General features: G+C 40.3%; 1 protein-coding gene across 8 annotated transcripts in view; it reads left to right on the forward strand.

Moving 5' to 3' along the window:
* Window positions 1-18,449, forward strand: part of SGMS1 (sphingomyelin synthase 1) — a 276,032-nt gene that overhangs the window by 230,435 nt on the left and 27,148 nt on the right. For 7 of the 8 annotated variants that reach the window (XM_057734308.1, XM_057734304.1, XM_057734309.1 and 4 more), the window contains one exon: window positions 9,622-10,472. In XM_057734308.1, coding sequence (XP_057590291.1) covers window positions 9,850-10,472 — 623 coding nt within the window. In that variant the 5' untranslated portion in view covers window positions 9,622-9,849. Of the gene's footprint in view, window positions 1-4,925; window positions 5,017-9,621; window positions 10,473-18,449 lie in introns of all 8 variants that reach the window. The other variant, XM_057734307.1, reaches the window with a different exon arrangement.

Below are 18,449 nucleotides of genomic sequence, written 5' to 3' on the forward strand. Positions count from 1 at the left end.
CCCCCATTCTAGCAACTCTCCATTTCCCTTTTCCAGACAATAAACTTCAGTCTTCTCTGGTGTGGGGGAGCGATAGTTGTTCAACTGTGCAAAGTGAGACTCTGAAGGTAACTTTTTAAATGGTCTTTCAACCTGTCCTATTTTTAGCTCCACCTTCAGGGGCATTTTGCAAGGTATCTCCAAATCCTCATCCTTTTAAGGCCTCTGTTACACATTTTTTGTTTTTCCTCCTCAGGGTTTTAGGGTTCTGTTTTCTTGGGTTTGCTGTCAGTTACTGCTAGTAACATTGGTTGTCTCTTTTGTTCTCTCTGCCATTTTTTTTTTTCTTTTCTTTTTCATCACTATGTTATCATTTCGGGAGAGTTTTAAGAGGCATTGGAGACTAATGCACGTTTTGTTAGACATCTTTTTCAAAATAAGATTCATCTTTTGATGGACTGGATTCCATGTTCCACTCCTTTTCTCTCTGCAAAAAGAGTAGGTGGTGCTGGATTGCTTGAGTTTGGTGGGTTTGGAAAAACCTGTTAATTGTCTTTAAACATATACTTTGTATTTTTGCTGATTTCCCTTCCTCTTATGACCTCCCTTTCACATTTTGCTCTCCCTTTCCTCCTGAGGTATCAGCCCACCACAGACCAAGGAGAGAACCTGGGATTTTCCTATATTTTCTTTAAACATACCTGTCTTTTCTTTTTTTCTACCATGTCTTACTCTTTTATTAATGTTTTAATTCTTTCTTTTATATTGTTAGTGTACTCAATTTACCACCTCTTCAAACTTATTTTATTTTCTCAAGCTTATGGTTTGGTAGACTTCCTGTTTGTCACACCTGCTGAGTTTACTTCATGGGGGATTATTTCCTTATATGATTTACACTTTTCAATTACTTGTTCATCCTTAACTGAGATTACTTTTTCCATGGGAAACCTATGAACTCTCGCTTATTGAAGAGTCTGGAAGGGGCTGTTTTGCATTTACTTCTCTTTTGTAATTTACATTAATTTCTTGAAGTTTCTTAAAAACAGAGGATAGTAAAACATGGCCTCATCTTTTTTCCTAAGCCAGTGATGTTTTTCATAACCCTGACTTACTTTTATGATAGATTCAGAGGTATGTGCGATCTTTTTAATTCCAGCTGAACAACAGTAGAGTGGAGGGCTTATAGCTTTTATTTTAAAAAAGAAGAATGGAGGGAGAAAAGGAAAGTAATGGAGTGAAATGTGATGGAAATAAGAGCCTGCGTTAGCCTTTCCCAGGCTTCTTGGGACAGACGAGATCACCATTGTGCACACTAGCTGGACGTGAGAGCCAGTGGAATTTGGAAACATTACGTCCTAACGTTCTTGAGTGCTGCCAGATTGAGTCTGTGTCCCAGGACGACAGATTAACTTGATGAATAATATAAAATAGTCCTGCTGGTTTCAGACCTAGAGAGGCAGTTCATCGGTTGAGTGGGAATAGATCTCTTCAGAGTATTGGTAATTGGGTTCTAAGAATGAAACCCTAGAGGAAAACTATAGTGATTAGTTGTCATTAGAGTTATGCAAGGCTTTCCTTACTGTAATGACAACAGGTAGAGTTTTCACATCGTTTTTACATTTGGCGGTAGACTGGATAGATGGATACTGAAGAAAATCTAGGTGGTAGCAAGGCTGTCATTCTGATGGTTTGTCGTTGTGTTCTTTCTGGGATGATGGGAAATATCTGAGATTGGAATGTCTTTATGCACTTCGGTTTGGATTTCAGCTTCATCTTCGTCGGTGGTTTGGCTCTCATCCTAGGACCATTATGTTTGGGGAATATGATGGTTTGGGAACCTAATTATACACAGAGGGCAAAAGTTTAAATTATTTAGAGAAGTCTGCAAGCCCATTTCATGTTTTTAAGGAAAGAACATGTTTCCTATTTTAATTTTACAATGCAGCCTATGTGTTTAAAAACAAAGAATATGCTTGAAGGAAAAGCAACGTTTTTCTTTTCTAAACACAGGTAATATGTGTTTATCAGAGAAATTACAAAACACTGGAAAAAATAAAGCCAGAAGTTAGTTATTTCATAATTTTATCACCCAAAGGTAACAGTTCAAAGGTGATGTACACCTTCTAGCCTTTTTTCCTGTGGACGTTTGTGATACACGTGTGTTTCCAAAAGTGGTATCATTCTCTTTTGTAACCTGTTTGACAAAACTATACGTACATACATGTATACATATATATAAATATGTATCACAATAAATATAGACGTATAGTCTAGTCTTTAGTGGAGGCTTAGTATTCTGTTATATCATGATGTATTTAATTCTCAGTTTTAGGTTGTTTCTAATTTTTGCCACAATAAATGATTCTTTGAATTTTCTGGTTACTAAATGTTTACGTTCCATCACAAAATGACCCAAACAGAGGCCAGGGATATGAGAAATGGAATGAGCTAGTCTTGCTGGTGGTAGGACTTTACAAGAAATGGATGAAACGGTTTTGTATTTCATCCTGTCAGAGAACCACTGGAATCATGATTCATAGCATACAACTGACGTGGCTGGTTTCTTGTCATTGTGTTGTGTCTACTACTTTTGTCAGCCAAAAATCACCTCTTTCCCTCTGGAACACTGAGGGCTACTACATTGGAATGGGTCATTTGGGAGGGAGATACAAAAAGGGAGGCTATCAATTGGGTTAGTTATAGGGCAACTGCTGAGAAAGAATACATTTCAGATATTGCAAAATCGAAATATTAGACATCATTAAATAAACAAGTCATAGAGCAGACCCAAAGATGTCCATATGAGGCTCTTCCAACAGTTTAAGTGCACCACGAGTCAAATATGTTTGCTTCAGCAAATACATCTTTCTTGTATCTCAGCAAAGTAGGCCAGCATATGCTTAGTTCAAGGAGCCGTTTCAAAGGGGATGATTTCATTTGGTTACAGAGTTTGACTGTGGAATTGTGAACACTGCACATAATAGCAATTTAAAATAAATTATGATTTAAAATTTAAGGCATCAAAAGTAATCTAAAATTTCCTCAACAATAAGTTGAAACTGCGTGGTTGTTATTCTAGCCATTTTTTCTTCTTTAGATAAATACAATTTTATGAATTCTGCCTATTTAAGTTAATTCTTTACTTGTTAAATAACAGCCAAAAACTCTTACAGCTAATTAAGTTGGTTTGGAGAAAAGCATTCAGGAGCTATCCAAATTGAGTCAGAGAAGACTTAAACACCTACCTCCTGAGTATTTCAGTGGGCTGCATTGCCTTAAGAGGTGCATTAGGTTACCATTGATTTTTATGGAGAGTTCTAGTAGATGTAAAGACCTTTATCTGGACTTGAAACGTTTACCAAAAGGCATTTCGTTTGTTTCATAATAAAATAATATCAATTCTTGATTTGTATTCCTCTTTAACAAGGTACCCACAGGTAGTTTCGTGTTGTAAAGTCTGAGCTACAAAATTACACACTCACCAAATTTCGATCTTGCATTAAGTTGATTGTATAAGCTAGTAGAGTAAAATCATGTGTATACCCCAGGTTGCTTTTGTTTTTAGAGGTTCGATACATGGAGCTGAAAGTTTGCTTCACATTTATGTAATGTACTGCTTCCTACTTTCATTTGCCATTATTAGCATTTAGAAACATCTGGAATGTCCCTATAGTTTCTTCACTGATGTGCCAACTACGTTTATTCAATCTTTGGCCCATCATGCCTTAAAAAAAAATCATAAAAATTCAATTCTTAATTTCATGGCCTTTGTTTTAAAAGTTTATTGAATCTTCAAAGAAGAATAAATTATATTCAGCATAATAATTTCTTACGTTTTATGTTATCCAAAGCACTGCCAGGTACATGTAAATTCCCTTAATTAATGGAGCAAGCAAATGGAATAAATTATTCCACTATAGGCAATTGAGGCCCTGGGATTGGAGTACAAGTTAATGACAGAACAAGCACTGAAACTCAGATTTTCTGAGCATTTTCTGGATGATTGTACTGTGTATTTTGTGGTATTCTAATTTTTTTAAAATTGTGTTCAGTGTATAATTCATGTGGTTGCTTTTTGTTCATACAATGTCTTGTTCCTAGACAATGTCAGATAAGAAGATAATAGATTATTTTTGAATAAGGATAAACAAATATTCATAAATGATTTATTTATTGTTTTGCTGGTTAATTTTTTTCAGTACCAGTAGAATTGCTTTAACTTATTTTTTCTGTTTGTAGAGATCTGGCTTTGATAATTACTTTGATAATTATTTATAAAGAGGTTATAGTGTGTAGTGGCATATTATCTAATGCCTTTTCTAATATTAAAGCCTAAAATACCAGTCTTAAGAACTGGAGCCAAACTGCATTCACAGATTTCTTTTTTATTTAGTTGAGGCCCGATTAAAAAAAATTTTGGTGAGTTTAGAATCTATAATGAAGTTCTGTTCCTCCCCTTTATCTTCTAGGACCCCATAATTTTTAAAAAGACTTTTCAGATTATCTTTCATACATGCTCAAATCTATGAAACCTTTGACTATTTGCAGTGGGAAGATCCTGAAAAGCATCTTGAATCTCTGTCTATGCCAGGACTACCTCTTTGCTATGCATGAGATTTCAGATAAATCATCATCTCCCTGGACTGTAGTTTACTTATGTCCAAAAGTTACAGATGAACAAAAGTTCCAGCACCTCTTCCATCTCTCAAATTCTGTAGTGTCTTGGAATAAAGAGTTTGTGTACAGCTTTTATTCTGTTATTATATCTTCCCAGTCCTGAGAACTAAGGCTAATGATTTGAGCCCTACGTTATTTCTTAACTTTCTCCCAGTAATGGATTCAGGGTGGCTTCTCTGAATGATGGTGGTAATAGTTGTTTTCTGAGTCCTGCCTAATGTACGTCTTTTGGGTCTAAATGTGAAAGCACTTTGCCTTTCTCTTCTCAGAAACACCACAGTATGCTCTACACTGAGTGCATGGGTCCAAGGTGCAGTCACTCTCACCTCTCCTCCTGCATCCAGGCTCTGGGGTCTCTGAGTAAGTCCTCATCTTTTAGCTGTGGCCTTTGAAGTACTGAGTAGCTGCCCCATAGTTACATTGATAGAAATGAGTTTTCTCCCTATCGCAGGATTTCAGCATCAGCTGCAGGAAAACAGCGTGTATGCCTTTATCTTCAAGCTTCAAATCTTGCTTGAAAAATACAACTTTCTTTTCTCATGAAATTTGGAAAGATGTGTTTACTCACGTGTGTCTGAATGATTGGGCTTTTAAAAATGCCATATGGAAGTGGCAGCTTCATTAAATAGTTATGAAATGTCACTGTGGGCCTTGTTGGACATTAGAAAGGAAGCAGGACATTACAAAAAGAACAAGACTTATTTCTTGGAATAATTAATAGCTTGCATTCCTTTTACATGATCGTCACAGCAGTAGTAGCCCATGTGAAGGCAGGTAAAGTAGTTGTTAATCCCATTTTCCTGAGGAACCTGAGCTTGAGGAAGTTAAAGGATTTCGTTAAGAAGGGAGATAGTGGAGTTGGGTCTCAGCTGCACGTACCCTGCCTCCCACAGCTGGTGCTCTTTCTACCACATCATACACACAGGACAGTTACATTTTATTTTGTGGCATAGATATTAGTGATGTAGGAATTCAGAGAAAGGGGAAAGATTGTGAAGGAGTGGCCAGGAAAGGCTTTGCAGAGAAGGACCTTAATGACTATGGCAAGACTCTGAAACTTGATGAAGAGGATTAGATAGAGCATTCCAAACTGGGGGAATCACAGGGACTGTCTTAAGGAGTGAATGATTTTTTGTCCTAGGTAATTAAGGGAAGCTATTGGTTTATCTCGCTGTCTCTTAAGTGTTCTGCTGGCTATCTCAGAGTGCCTGATGGACTTGCTTTTGCAGGATTAGTGTTCCTTCATTTGGATAGAAGCTTGCAGTGCCAGAGTGTGTGTGTATGTGTGTGTGTGCATGTGCGTGTGTGTGTGCATGTGCGCGTGCGTGTGTCGTGGCCCTATATTGTCACCTGCCATTTACGTTTCTCTATTTTAAAGATGATTGTTTCTGAAGAGGAGATTATCTGACTGTTTCCCAATCAAAGAGAAGTGAAATAATACCTTGGCCTTGGTCTGGTCTTTTGTGGTTCTGAGGAACTTTCCCCTCCTAGTAGACTTCCTGCATCAAACAAGGGGAAAAATGAAGAACCTGTATGAAGAGCCTATGTTCATTTCCTTGGGCCTGAACATTCAATTGAGAATTTTTCTTTAGAGTTCTCATAGCCACTTCAAGATGTTGAACGTTCCCTTGGCTCTTATCCTAATTCTGCTGAGGAGTATTTGGGGAGAGGCCTGGGGTCTTAGGCCAAGAGATTCCCTTTTGTACAGGACCTTCTGCCAGGACTCCCATTTGGCAGGTGTCTTCTTGTCACTCTAGGTAGTATTAGTGGTGATTGAAGCCCCTCTGCGGTGGTTTTTAAGTGGCCAGAGATTCACTTTGATTTCATATTCCTCTCTGGAGGATGCCCATCTTACTCTCCTTGACCAAATTGTTTGAGAGCAGTTTTCAGTATCAGTGGCATTTTCAGTAGGTTTACTTTCCATTAATCCATCTATATGTTGCTAGTTATAAGGGACATTTCCTTAGATATTGATTGAGCACCTTCTGGGCCCTGGGAAGGTAAGATATGTGGATGCTTAAAGATTGCAGCCCTTCCACAGTCACTCATAGTGCTCTGGGACAGTCTAGACAGACACTTACCTACAAGGGAATATGACAGAAAGGTGCACAGTACTGTGGATGCTCAGAAGAGAGAATGTCCAACTCTTTTGAGAGGTCTGGAATAGCTTTTAGGCTTTACCACCATTTGGTTGGTTGTTATTTAGTCTGGGAAGTTGGGAGTTGGACATATTGTTCATTTTCATTCCAGAGTTGGATTTGGGGGTTCAGTAGGGACACTTTTGGACTTTGAAATCAGAAGACCTGAGTTCAGGTCTTATTTGTGCCAGTGCCTCCCAGTGTGTCCATAGGGAGTTCATAGTTGCGAGGGAGGAAAAGGGATGGAGAGCAGGACAGCCTTGATGAAGTCAGTTTAAGAAATCCTGGTAGAGTTTCTTTACTGGGGGACTTCCAGGAGTTTCTAACATGCTTATGTGTACTCCTGGCCCAAGGAAGGATTACAGTATGCAGTTCCTAGGCTCATTTGAAATTTTTTTTAAAAGCATGGAGCATTTTATCAGATTATTATTCCACAAAGCGTACTTAGGAAACACTGTCGTCACTGACTTCTAACTCTTAAATCTGCAAATCTGTGCGAGTTTTTTTTTTTTTCTTTTACAGTTAACACAACATTCTTTTTTTTTCCAAACTTTTTGGCCACACCCCGAGGAGTATGGGATCTTAGTGCCCTGACCAGGGATTGAACCCACGCCCCCTGCATTGGAAGCACAGCGTCCTAACCACTGGACTGACAGGGAAGTCCCAACACAATGTTATTTTGAGATACAGAAAAGTTAGCCCACTATTGGAGAGTGTGTTTTCATCATGAGCTATAGTGGACAGTAACTATTGGATATGAGAAAATTTGAGAAAGAAAAAAAGACTCCCTTTTTTTACTGAGGCGTAATTGACATATAACATTAGTTTCATATTCTATAATAATTTGATATTTGTGTACACTGCAAAGTGATCACCACAATAAGTCCAGTTACCATCCATCCCTGTGTAATTGACTCCTCTTTCACCTATTTCGCTCACCTCCAACCCTCCTCCCCTCTGGTAACCACCAATCTCTTCTCTGTAAGTTTTGTTTTGTTTGCTCATTTGTTTTGTTTTGTTTTAGATTCCACATATAAGTGAAATCATATGGTGTTTGTCTGACTTATTTCACTTAGCATAATGCCCTCTAGGTCCATCCATGTTGTTGCAAATGGCAAGTGTGCATTGTTGGTGGGGATGAAGATTGGTGCGGACACTATGGAAAACAGTGTGGAGGGTCTCAAAAAAATTGAAAGAGAACTACCATGTGATCCAGCTATTCCTCTTCTGGGTATTTACCTGAAGAATAGGAAAACACTAATTCAAAAAGATACATGCACCCCTTTGTTCACTGCTGCATTATTTACAATACCCAAGATATGGAAATAACCTAAGTGTCCATCCATGGATGAATGGATAAAGAAGATGTGGTGTATGTATGTACAATGGAATACTACTCAGCCATGGAAAACAGAAACAAAAAAGCAGACCCCTTTTAGTGCTAGGTTGTGTATCATCAGCTTTCACATATGGTTTTTAAAGTACTGACAATAATTCTGTGAAGGAGATATTTGATTATGTCCATTTACAGATTAATAAGCTGAAGTTCAAGTAGTAGGTTATGCATGGAGCTGCTGAAAGTCAAACTATGGTCTGTCTTTTGCCAAAGGCCATGTTTCATTAACCACGATGCTTTGTTATAGCACTAGGTCTTTTATTTTTAACTGCCCTGTTTTAAATTTTAAATGATTATTACAAAACTAATACATGCTTATTAAAGAAAAGTAGGTGGGAGAGAAGTAGAAAATGCCCCCAGGCCCATCATCAAGTAGAGCTTCAGGCAGTATGTGATATATTTCTTTCCCATTATTTCATGCAATGTCATGTTCATTAATCATAATTGTGGTTAAATATATGTATATATAATATACATACATTTTTATATATATATATAAATTTATAAAACTTTGAATTCTGCTTTTGAATCTCCCCTACAGATGTGCATTTTGATTATTGCCACATCACTAGTTAAGTATTTTAATAAATAAATACACTAAACCAGGACTCAGAAACTTGTAGCTCTTTTATGCAGCCTGCCACTTGACCATGGGCAGGTTCCATGACCTTTCTGGAACTCAGTTTCCTAGTGTATAAGTGAGAGAGTTGGACCAGATCATTGATTTTGAAACTATGATATTCCATGAAACCTCCTGGAGGCTGGGTGTAAAGATGTCATCAGAGCAGGGAGGACCCTGGCCCTTCACTCCATCTGTTTCAACCCAAGCATCTACATTTGGGTTGAAACAGATGGAGTGAAGAGCCAGGGTCCTCCCTGCTCTGAAGACATCCTTACATTTGTAACTCTTATAGATTTGGCGTCCACGCACGTTTGGAAAAAGGGACTCTTTGATTTTTTTTGTGGAAGAGTATAAAATTGTTGGACCAGACGATCCTGAAGCTCAGCATTTCTGTGATTCTCTTTTATGGCATCTCTTAAATTGTGTGTTCTATACATTTTAAAACATTTCTTCACCAGATAGAGTGGTAGATAAAGTAGATTTGCCACATTCTTTCAGATGATCTCAGGAACCATGTAATATGCACACAAAGAATCACTGGTCAGTACTGAGTAATGTCCAAAGCACTGTTGAATTATTTCTTACCCAGTCTACCACTGCCTTTGACTTGATCCATCTCAGGTCCAATTCCATGCTCTTTTAGGGAAGGCTAACCAGGGAATCAGTGGTCCCTTAAACTAATACATGTTTGAAACTGGGGACTTTATCAGTAACTGATTTTCCATTTTCCTTATGCTTGTTAAGGTTTTGCATTTTGAGAGATTGATTTGGAAGGCCCAGTATCTTGACTTTTTCTCTTGCCTCCACAGAAGGAAGAATCTTGTCCAAAAATGAGGTGAATGAATGCTCAGGCACTCAAGAAGCCTGGACAGCTACATGAGGTGTTTAAATACTGCCCTGACCAACTCGCCACGCAAATCTGTCATGAGGCCCGACAGGATAAATGCACCACGGAGGGACAGTGTCCTGCCCTGTAGGAACGGGGCCTGCTGACCTGCCAGGAGCAAGCGGGGGGCTGCGTGTTATCTGCCAGTACAATGAAGGAAGTGGTTTATTGGTCACCCGGTAAGGTGGCAGACTGGCTACAGGAGAATGCCATGCCAGAATACTGTGAGCCTCTGGAGCATTTCACAGGCTGGGACCTGATCCACCTAACCCAGGAGGATTTCACAAAACCCCCCCTGTGCCGAGTCTCCCCCGACAACGGGCAGCAGCTCTTGCGCATGATAGAGACCCTGAAGATGGAGCACCACCTGGAAGCACACAAGAACGGCCACGCCAACGGGCACCTCAGCATCGGCACAGACGTCCCCGCCCCTGAAGGCAGCTTCAGCATCAAGGTCAAACCCAACGGGATGCCAAATGGGTACAGGAAGGAGATGATAAAGATCCCCATGCCAGAACCGGAGCGCTCCCAGTACCCCATGGAGTGGGGCAAGACTTTCCTGGCCTTTCTTTATGCCCTTTCCTGCTTTGTTCTCACCACAGTGATGATCTCGGTCGTCCATGAACGAGTACCTCCTAAGGAGGTGCAGCCTCCACTACCGGACACGTTTTTTGACCTATTTAACCGGGTGCAGTGGGCCTTTTCTATTTGTGAAATTAACGGCATGATCCTTGTAGGACTCTGGTTAATTCAGTGGCTGCTCTTAAAATACAAGTAAGTAAAGCAAAAGTTTGCAGATTCAGTGATTTGGGGGGTTTGCACTGCAAATGTTTAATATTCATTATTGGGAAATGAAATTAATCAAGCACTAGGAATCAAAGCACATTTCTTCCTTTCTTCTTTCTTTTTTTTTTTTTAAACCACATATTCTGTTGAACCAACTAAAGCTCTGGCAGCTTTGAGAAAGTGCTGTGCTTGTGGCCTGTTTTGTACAGATTCATACAGAATGATGAGTCGGATTGTTAGAGATGAGGTTTTTCTATTTTCATTTCACAGGAAAGAAAACCCTCAGGCATCTTCAGAGAGTACAGGCTATTGAACCACAGAAAAACTACCCAGTCTTGGTGTTTTTAACTCATCGAATCAGTTGTTGACAGTTGGCCTATGGGACATGAATGTCTGTGTAGCTTTTCCCACACAGAGTCAGATATCTGGAACTTAGCAATAGTATTTAAAGATGTTTCACGCATAGAATTCACAACAGCTAGTCCAGAGTGGCTTGGGCTAGTGGGAGAATGATACCCACAGGAATGACTTTAGGTGGGATGTGGATGAACCTGCGTGGTTTTCCACCTTCTATAGAATGTGTGGCTTTTAAAGCAATATTGCATTCAGGTCTCTCAGGATTTTAAATAAGCATCTCCTTTTAGTTTCAGGTGGATCCAAAGTGGCTTTCGCGTCCCAAGCTCTGAATTCAATGCAGATAAGCTGTTTGCTTGTGTCACCTGTAGCAAACTAAACACCTACATTGCCCTCATCATTGGTGTCTGACTTTTCCATTAAGGGAGCATCTTTATGGCTTTCACGCATGCGAGTTGGAAATTGGTTTGCTAAGGAACTGAGTTTCTCTCTGGTGGACTGTATTTCATGACCCACAGTATGGTTGAATATTAAGGAAAGCATCTTAAATCAAGAAAACAAAATGCAGACTGAGAATTTATGTTGAACTTTAACAGAAATGATGGGGTTTTTTCCTAGTATGTTTCATAAGGTCTGTGTTTTTTTACCTCATAAATTATGTATCTACAAGTGGAAATAAAAGCAATTCCTGACTCTGCCAGGGAAGGATAAAGGAAGTAATTTAAGTGATCAGTTTTTATTTGGGAGCTAGTTTGGTAGTCCTGGGGTTTAAGCTAAATTTAAAATAGGAGCAATGGTCTGGGCTGCATTTGATTTGGTGGAAGACTGTTTTTTGTTTGCTTTAGTTTTAGAGGCTAAATAGATATGAATAGGCCTTAGAAATATGAGATGCCCAAAACTTATTAATGATATTCTTCCAGCTGTCAAACTTCGGTCCTGGTTTTTGACTTTCAAGCTTTTTTCCCTAGAAGCTCATTAGAAAAAAATACCTGTACATTTTTCTGTTACAAAGGCAAGGTCAACTCAAAATAGGTTTCCTGGGGTCTCCCTGATTTTTGTTGTTTTTTTGTTCATATGAGTTTGTTTTCTGGTTTTTATCAAAATTCTTACATCCAAGCTAATAACTTACTGCCCCGGAGTATAACATTATGTGCTTGTACATAGCATGTGCAAGTCCAAACCTTTCACAGAACTGTGACTTTTGAATAATTTTATTCTTGTTCTGAGAAGTATCCTAACCATAGGGATAATTTCTTTAAAGTATATTATATTACTATTTATATTTTCCCTCAGCAGGGACTTTTCCTCAAATCTGTTTCTCTTTAAGCTTTCTAATTTTGTGTTTTATTGGTATTTATTGCTAATACTGTAGTCATTTGTATATTTGAATTGTTGTACAGCCATAAATCAGTTGATTCATGCCTTGGGCAAAATTAAGCCAGGGCTCGGGCACCAGCATCCTGGGCTCTGGGTAGTGTGGATGAATCTCCAAATCTCAGGAGCCTTGTTTTTCTTACAGGTAAAATAAAGGCCTCTCAGTCTAGATGGTGTATCGTTCTATAAACCGTGTTTTATTTGATTCTGACATCACTAAATGGGCCAGTTATGTTTGAATATTATTAACTGCAGAGCATTTTGCATCCAGAATACATCCAACTAAGGATTCTTTAAAGTCCTCTCTCTGGTTTACATGTCGGCAGGATAACCCAACTGTTGTCCTGATAATCCTAAGCATCCCACTCCTGTCCTGCTGCTGGGGCACATCCCTGGCTTCCCATCTCCCTCTTTGAGACCTCTCTTCAGTGTGTGTGGCACACCAGACCTGGAGAGGTAGGAAGAAAGATAGAGCTTGATACATCAAGCAGTGGTCCCTTTCGCCGGCCCTCATAAAGAAAATTAAACTGTTTCATACAGTCAGAGACCCCTTGTTTCTAGTTATTTGGCTGTGGCAGTGTAACAGTTTTATTATTGAGCATGTTGGGAAAATGGAACCTTCTGGTTATGGAATTCTGTTTAACCTCTCTTTTAGTGCTTGACTCTTCTGACACTTGACCCCTCTCCCCAACCTCCACTGGGAAGTTTGCTACTTAGGAGTATGTCCACACCTCCTAGGAATTAAACCTACCTGGTCAGTAATTTCCAAAGGGGCATTTTAATTTGACTTTGATTTTAAGAGTCTTGGAGGCTTAAAAAATCAGCCTATTCCTTCTTGCTCCTTTATCTTCTACTTTTTAGAGAAGAATCAGGGGCTGAAACTGTAGAGGATGACTTACTGAGAAATGAGATGACTGGAATTTGAGCAACATCTCCCAACAACAGACCCTTCAGCCAGATACTTGAGGTGCTAGAAAACCTTGGTGCTGAATTTATGACATTGTGGCATTTGGTTCTATCCTTATGTTGTATACAGTTGTCTTTTACTGTTAAACATCAGTTTTGTTTTTTGTACTTAAAATTTTTTTTTGCCTCCTTTCCTTCTTAACATCTCCCCCTCATGTCTATATGTATATATGATGATATATACATAGGTCCACATAGGATTTCCATGGCGTCGTGAAGTTGGAAAGCAACAGCAATGCCTGTCCTTGAGAACTTTTGATTTTTAAAATTGTAAATAATGTTGTCTCCCCATTTAGAATTGGACTTTCAAGCCACTGACTAGGAAAAATTCCTGGGAAATCTCTTCATCTGTGTCAGACTTCACTGCAAAAGAGGTATCCCTTGTTTTAAGAAAGTGTCACAAAGAATATGTTAAATGGACAGATTTAGAAGGGACTTTCCATGCGTGGCTATATCGTGCTAACGCGGTGGCACCCACGTGTGATACATGTACCTCGGTGCTATTAGGACGTTGTAAACTCGCGCCAAAAAGAAAGTCAAGGAGCCAGGTGGCAGAATTTCCAAGTCAAGGATTTTCTAGCCACCAGAGAAAGCATTATGACTTAGTATGGCGGTCATAGGTACCTCAAATGCAACTTTTCTAAAACCAGATATAGTCATTTTCTTTCAACTTCTTCCTCCTATGTGGGCAGTGGCATTTCCTAGAAACCTAGAACTTCTCAGTTCCTTTCCTGTAAATAGTCACTAAGTTCTGTCAATTCTAATTTCAGATTCATTACCTCTTTCCATTCCTGCTTAGGGATGTATAGCGGGTGCTCAGGTGGAGGCCCACTTCCTTAGCCTGAAGCCCAGGGTCCTTCCTAATCTGCCCCCAGGCTGTTCGACGTCATCTCTAGCTACTCTGCTCCAAGGTTTCCCTTGAACACTTCAGGCTCATATCACATTCCACTCTATTCATTGTGTGTGTGTCTCCTTCACTGCGAGACTTTACGTTCCCCAAGGGAAAAGACCAGATCCTATTTGTCGTTCATCTTTATATTCCACTGCCTGATACAGAGTCTGGCACATGGCAGGTGCTCATTTAAAATTCATTCACTTACTGAATTTGTATTCACAGAGAACCTACTGTGTGCCACACACTGTGGTAGACCCTGGAGAGGTACTGCTGTGAGCAGAGGGCCCTGATGCTCTTACGGAGCTTGTATTCTGACCAGGGTGAAACAATCGTGAGCAAATACGTATATAATATCAGGTAGAGATAAGAGAAATGGAGAAAAATAAAGCAGTCTAAAGGGTTAGAAAGTGTTGGGGATAGTGGGGAGGAGGTGGTATTTTAGATCGACTGATTAGAAAAGGCCTCTAATGAGGTCACAGCGGGGCAGACACCTGAATCAAATGGGGGTATACCATGTAGGTGTTCGGGGCAGGAGCAGTCAAGGCAGCAGACACAGCAAGTGCAGAGTCTCTGAGGTTTACCTGGGGAACAGCCACAGGCCTGTGTGGCCAAGAGAGCTGGGAGAAAGTGGCGACACGGGGTCAAGGAGGTGTGGGCAGCATCGTGGGCCGTGGAAAAAGAGGCAGGATTTTTGTTGCAGGTGTGATGATGTCACTGGAGGAGGAGGATGTGAACAGATTTGTGTTTTAAAAGAAGCACTCTGGCTGCAGTTTAGAGAATAGGGAAGCAAGAGTGGAAGTGGGAGATGGGTGTTAGGACACGATTACAAATGGTCCAGCTGGAAGGTGACTGTGACTTAGACTCACATTTGGCCAGTGAATACATTTTGTGCCGGGGTGGGTAGGAAGGGATGAACTGTTTCTAGAAACTATAGCTTCTGTCACATTTAAAGCTTCTTTTGTAGGCCCAGGGCTGACTTCTATTACAGTATCTCATACAAGGTTTTTGGCTCTCTCTGTGAATCTCTGACTTTTATGTGAAATTTAATGGGGAATGAATCATAGATTGAGATAGAATTCACTAATTTGGGAGCTCTCACAACTTTTCTTGAATATATCTTATTTCAGAGCAAAATCAGGTGATGTGTATATTTGTTTTCTGTCGTGGCTGCTTTTGGATCAGATATTTGCCTGAAAGGAGTAGCACAAGGCAGTTGGGGAGTGGGGGTAGACAGTGTAAGGATGAGTTAAATATCACAGGATATATTGGTCCACTGGCGGTGAAAAGATCTGAAGAAAAAAGAAAAGGAGCCATTGGATAGTTGGAATGTGGAGTGGAGTCGAAAGAGTTTTGTGGTTGAGGCATTTTGGGCATGGAGTAGGGTCGAGTATTCTGGCATAAGCAGTTGTATAGAGTTATGGAGAGAGTGGTAGAATGGTCGCCAAGCAGGTTCTTTGAAAACTGATCTCGTGCTCAAAGGGAAGGAACTAGAGATGGAAATGGTGTTGGCAGATCCTGCTTAAAACTTGACATCTCTATTCAGAACTGTTTCTGGGGGCTTCATTGATCCCACAGGAAGGAACAGACGGAGTTTTCCAGTGTGGCTTTCCTGGGATTACACCCTGGGAGTACTGCAGTGGATTTCTAGATGTTTGGCAGCAGTATGTTTTTAATGTTGGGAGACCACTTTGGAAAAGACTTATTTTGTATTTGAGCCTTTGATAAATTCCCTGGATTTGGAGGCCTTATTTGTTAGGAGGGTGTCTGCCAACATAAGGTTTATCTACAGCATTTGCCTCTCTCCTGTGAATGGAATCTAATTTCCAAGGACATAATCCTTGTGCTGATTGGCAGCTGCTGCTGTCAGATGCTAATTTGATTTTTTTAATTTGTTTTGTGTCTTATTCAACAGGCGAGATTCTCCACTAACATTTGTCTTTCATTTTACCCCAATTTAATTCCATCAGTGTTTCTTTTCCCATTAAGTTGATTGGATCAAAGTACTTATCTCTTTCCTCTTCTAATTCCCAAGGCAGTTTATGACCAGTTATTGTCAACATTTTTTCAGTTGTTTTTGTCTTTCATGGTTGCGATTAAGTAAAGTTCTTAAAAGCTGTTGATGTAGAGCATTTGATATGAAGCAGGTCCCTCCAATAGAGTTTATTTTCCAAGTTCCAGAAGAGCCTTTTTTTAAGGTCATTTCACTTTGTTAGGAATTGACAGTACGCTGTGGACCACTAGGCTGGTCTCCAATAGAACTCTAGGGTATCTTTACATTTAGTAATTTATCAAGAATTATTGAAGACTGGTGCTAGGGATGTGCAGTGAGCAAAACAAAGCTACATAGAGGTTATCTTCTGAGGAATTTTTGTTTTCACAGTAACATCTCAGGAATTTATAAAGTGTGTGTTGTCCAAACTCTATCCTAGAGTATAAAATTATGAGGACAAAAATTCCCTCATGTTATTGCAGCTTTGAGGGGCACCTGGCACATTATTTAATTGGCTGGTAGATTGTCATATTCCTCTCCATCCATAAAGCAAGTTAAGAGCTCAGGCATCGTCTCTTCCCTTCCTTTCTTCTCCCTCTACACATTTACCTGCATCTTTTCTTTTGGGGGGGGGGGGGCTGGGGGGAGCTGTGTTGGGTCCTCGTTGCTACACGCGGGCTCTCTAGTTGCAGTGAGCAGTGGCTTCTCTTCATTGTGGTGCGCTGGCTTCTCATTGCAGTGGCTTCTCTTGTTGGGGAGCACAGGCTCTAGGCACATGGACTTCAGTAGTTGTGGCAGACGGGCTTAGCTGCTCCCCAGGATGGGGGATCTTCTCAGACAGGAATCGAACCTGGGTCCCCTGCATTGGCAGGCAGATTCTAACCTCTGTGCCACCAGGAAAGTCCTGCATCTAGTATATGCTTTCTCAAAGTCTGTTTTCTTCTGTTCCTTTTCATCCATGTTGTCAGACATCATTATCGCCCTGTTCAAATGGCAGATTCCAAACATTTGAGTAACAAGAATTTTTTTTACATGCATTGTGTCATTTGATCCAGTCAGCTCTTAAACCAAGCCGTGTATTCTCTTGTCTCAGTGAAGATAACTGACACAGAAAAGCTGTTGACTTGCCCAAGATCCCACACAGAATATTTTGAGGATTGCAGGCTTTTTGGTATACATCCAGTCTTGTAATGTCCTGGTATAATAGGCATCTGTCCTCTGGGAATGTATTTTCTTAGCAGATTTAGTAGCATAGATTCGACATGCACAGGACAGCCAGAATGAAAACAGATCCATCCTATGTTGGATAACAAGGTTTATGTGTTGTATACCATCCAGGAGACATTCATACTTGCCCCAGGATGGACCTGCCAAACCTGAAAGCTGTCCCAGCTTGCTGTTCCACAGCAGTTTGTGGAAAATGTACCGAGTTCCTAGCTGACTGCCATCCTGTGACCTCCTAGGTGTGGCGTGGGCCCTACTCACCGCGGGTCTGGGAAATCCCCTTTGCCACCGTGCGGTCACGCTTTTCCCCTGAAGACCGCTGACCCGCAGCACCCAACCTGATACTTTCCCTCGCTGTTTCTAGCAACTTTTCTCCCCTTGATTCTGACCCCAGGCTGCAGAGCCCAGGCTGAGGTCTTGTTTTCCCTTCCTGGGGACCTTCCCTGTCCCATTATCTTCCCGTGTAACCTGGACGCCCTAGGCTTTTGCAGGCCTCGGCTTTGGAGTGGAGAAGAGGAGTCACTCTAGGCGCCAGACGACAGTCGGGTTCCAGGCTGTGCCTCACGTCTCATTCTCACGTTCGCTCACAGATGGTCTCCTCTGCTTTCACCTCTTCTAATTTTTACCAGTTTAGGTCTCAAGACCTAAATACTAGCCTAAACCCTAGAAATTGTAGGGAAACTAAGTTCAGTAATTCCAGCAATTTAGGTTTTAAGTTAACTAAACATAAGAGGCTTCTGAAACGGAGAGGATAAAAGGGAGAGAGAGCCAAAAAAGCAAAAACAGAAACACAAACAAAAAAATCACAGGTGCAGTCAATTAGTTTTCATGAGTTAATTTTTATTTATGACACTAGAGAAAACTACATCGTGTATCTTGCTTGTAGGCAGGTTAGAAGGTAAAGATAAACAGAAAGAAAAAAAATTTACTTATGTTGCCTGAGATAAATAATGCTAACATCTGGTTTCATATTCCTTTTAATATTTTTCTGTATGCTCATATATGTGTAATCTACATATGTGTCTATTTTTAAGTAGTGTCACATTTGCCTTGTATTTTATAGCGTGCCCAGGGATCATCTCTCTCCCTGTTCTCTTAAAAAACCATCAGAGGTGTCTAAGTATTCATGATCTTATTTAGCAGTCGCCACATATGTCCCCCT

This window comes from Hippopotamus amphibius, chromosome 5 (assembly GCF_030028045.1).
Source record: "Hippopotamus amphibius kiboko isolate mHipAmp2 chromosome 5, mHipAmp2.hap2, whole genome shotgun sequence".
Lineage (NCBI taxonomy): Eukaryota > Metazoa > Chordata > Mammalia > Artiodactyla > Hippopotamidae > Hippopotamus > Hippopotamus amphibius.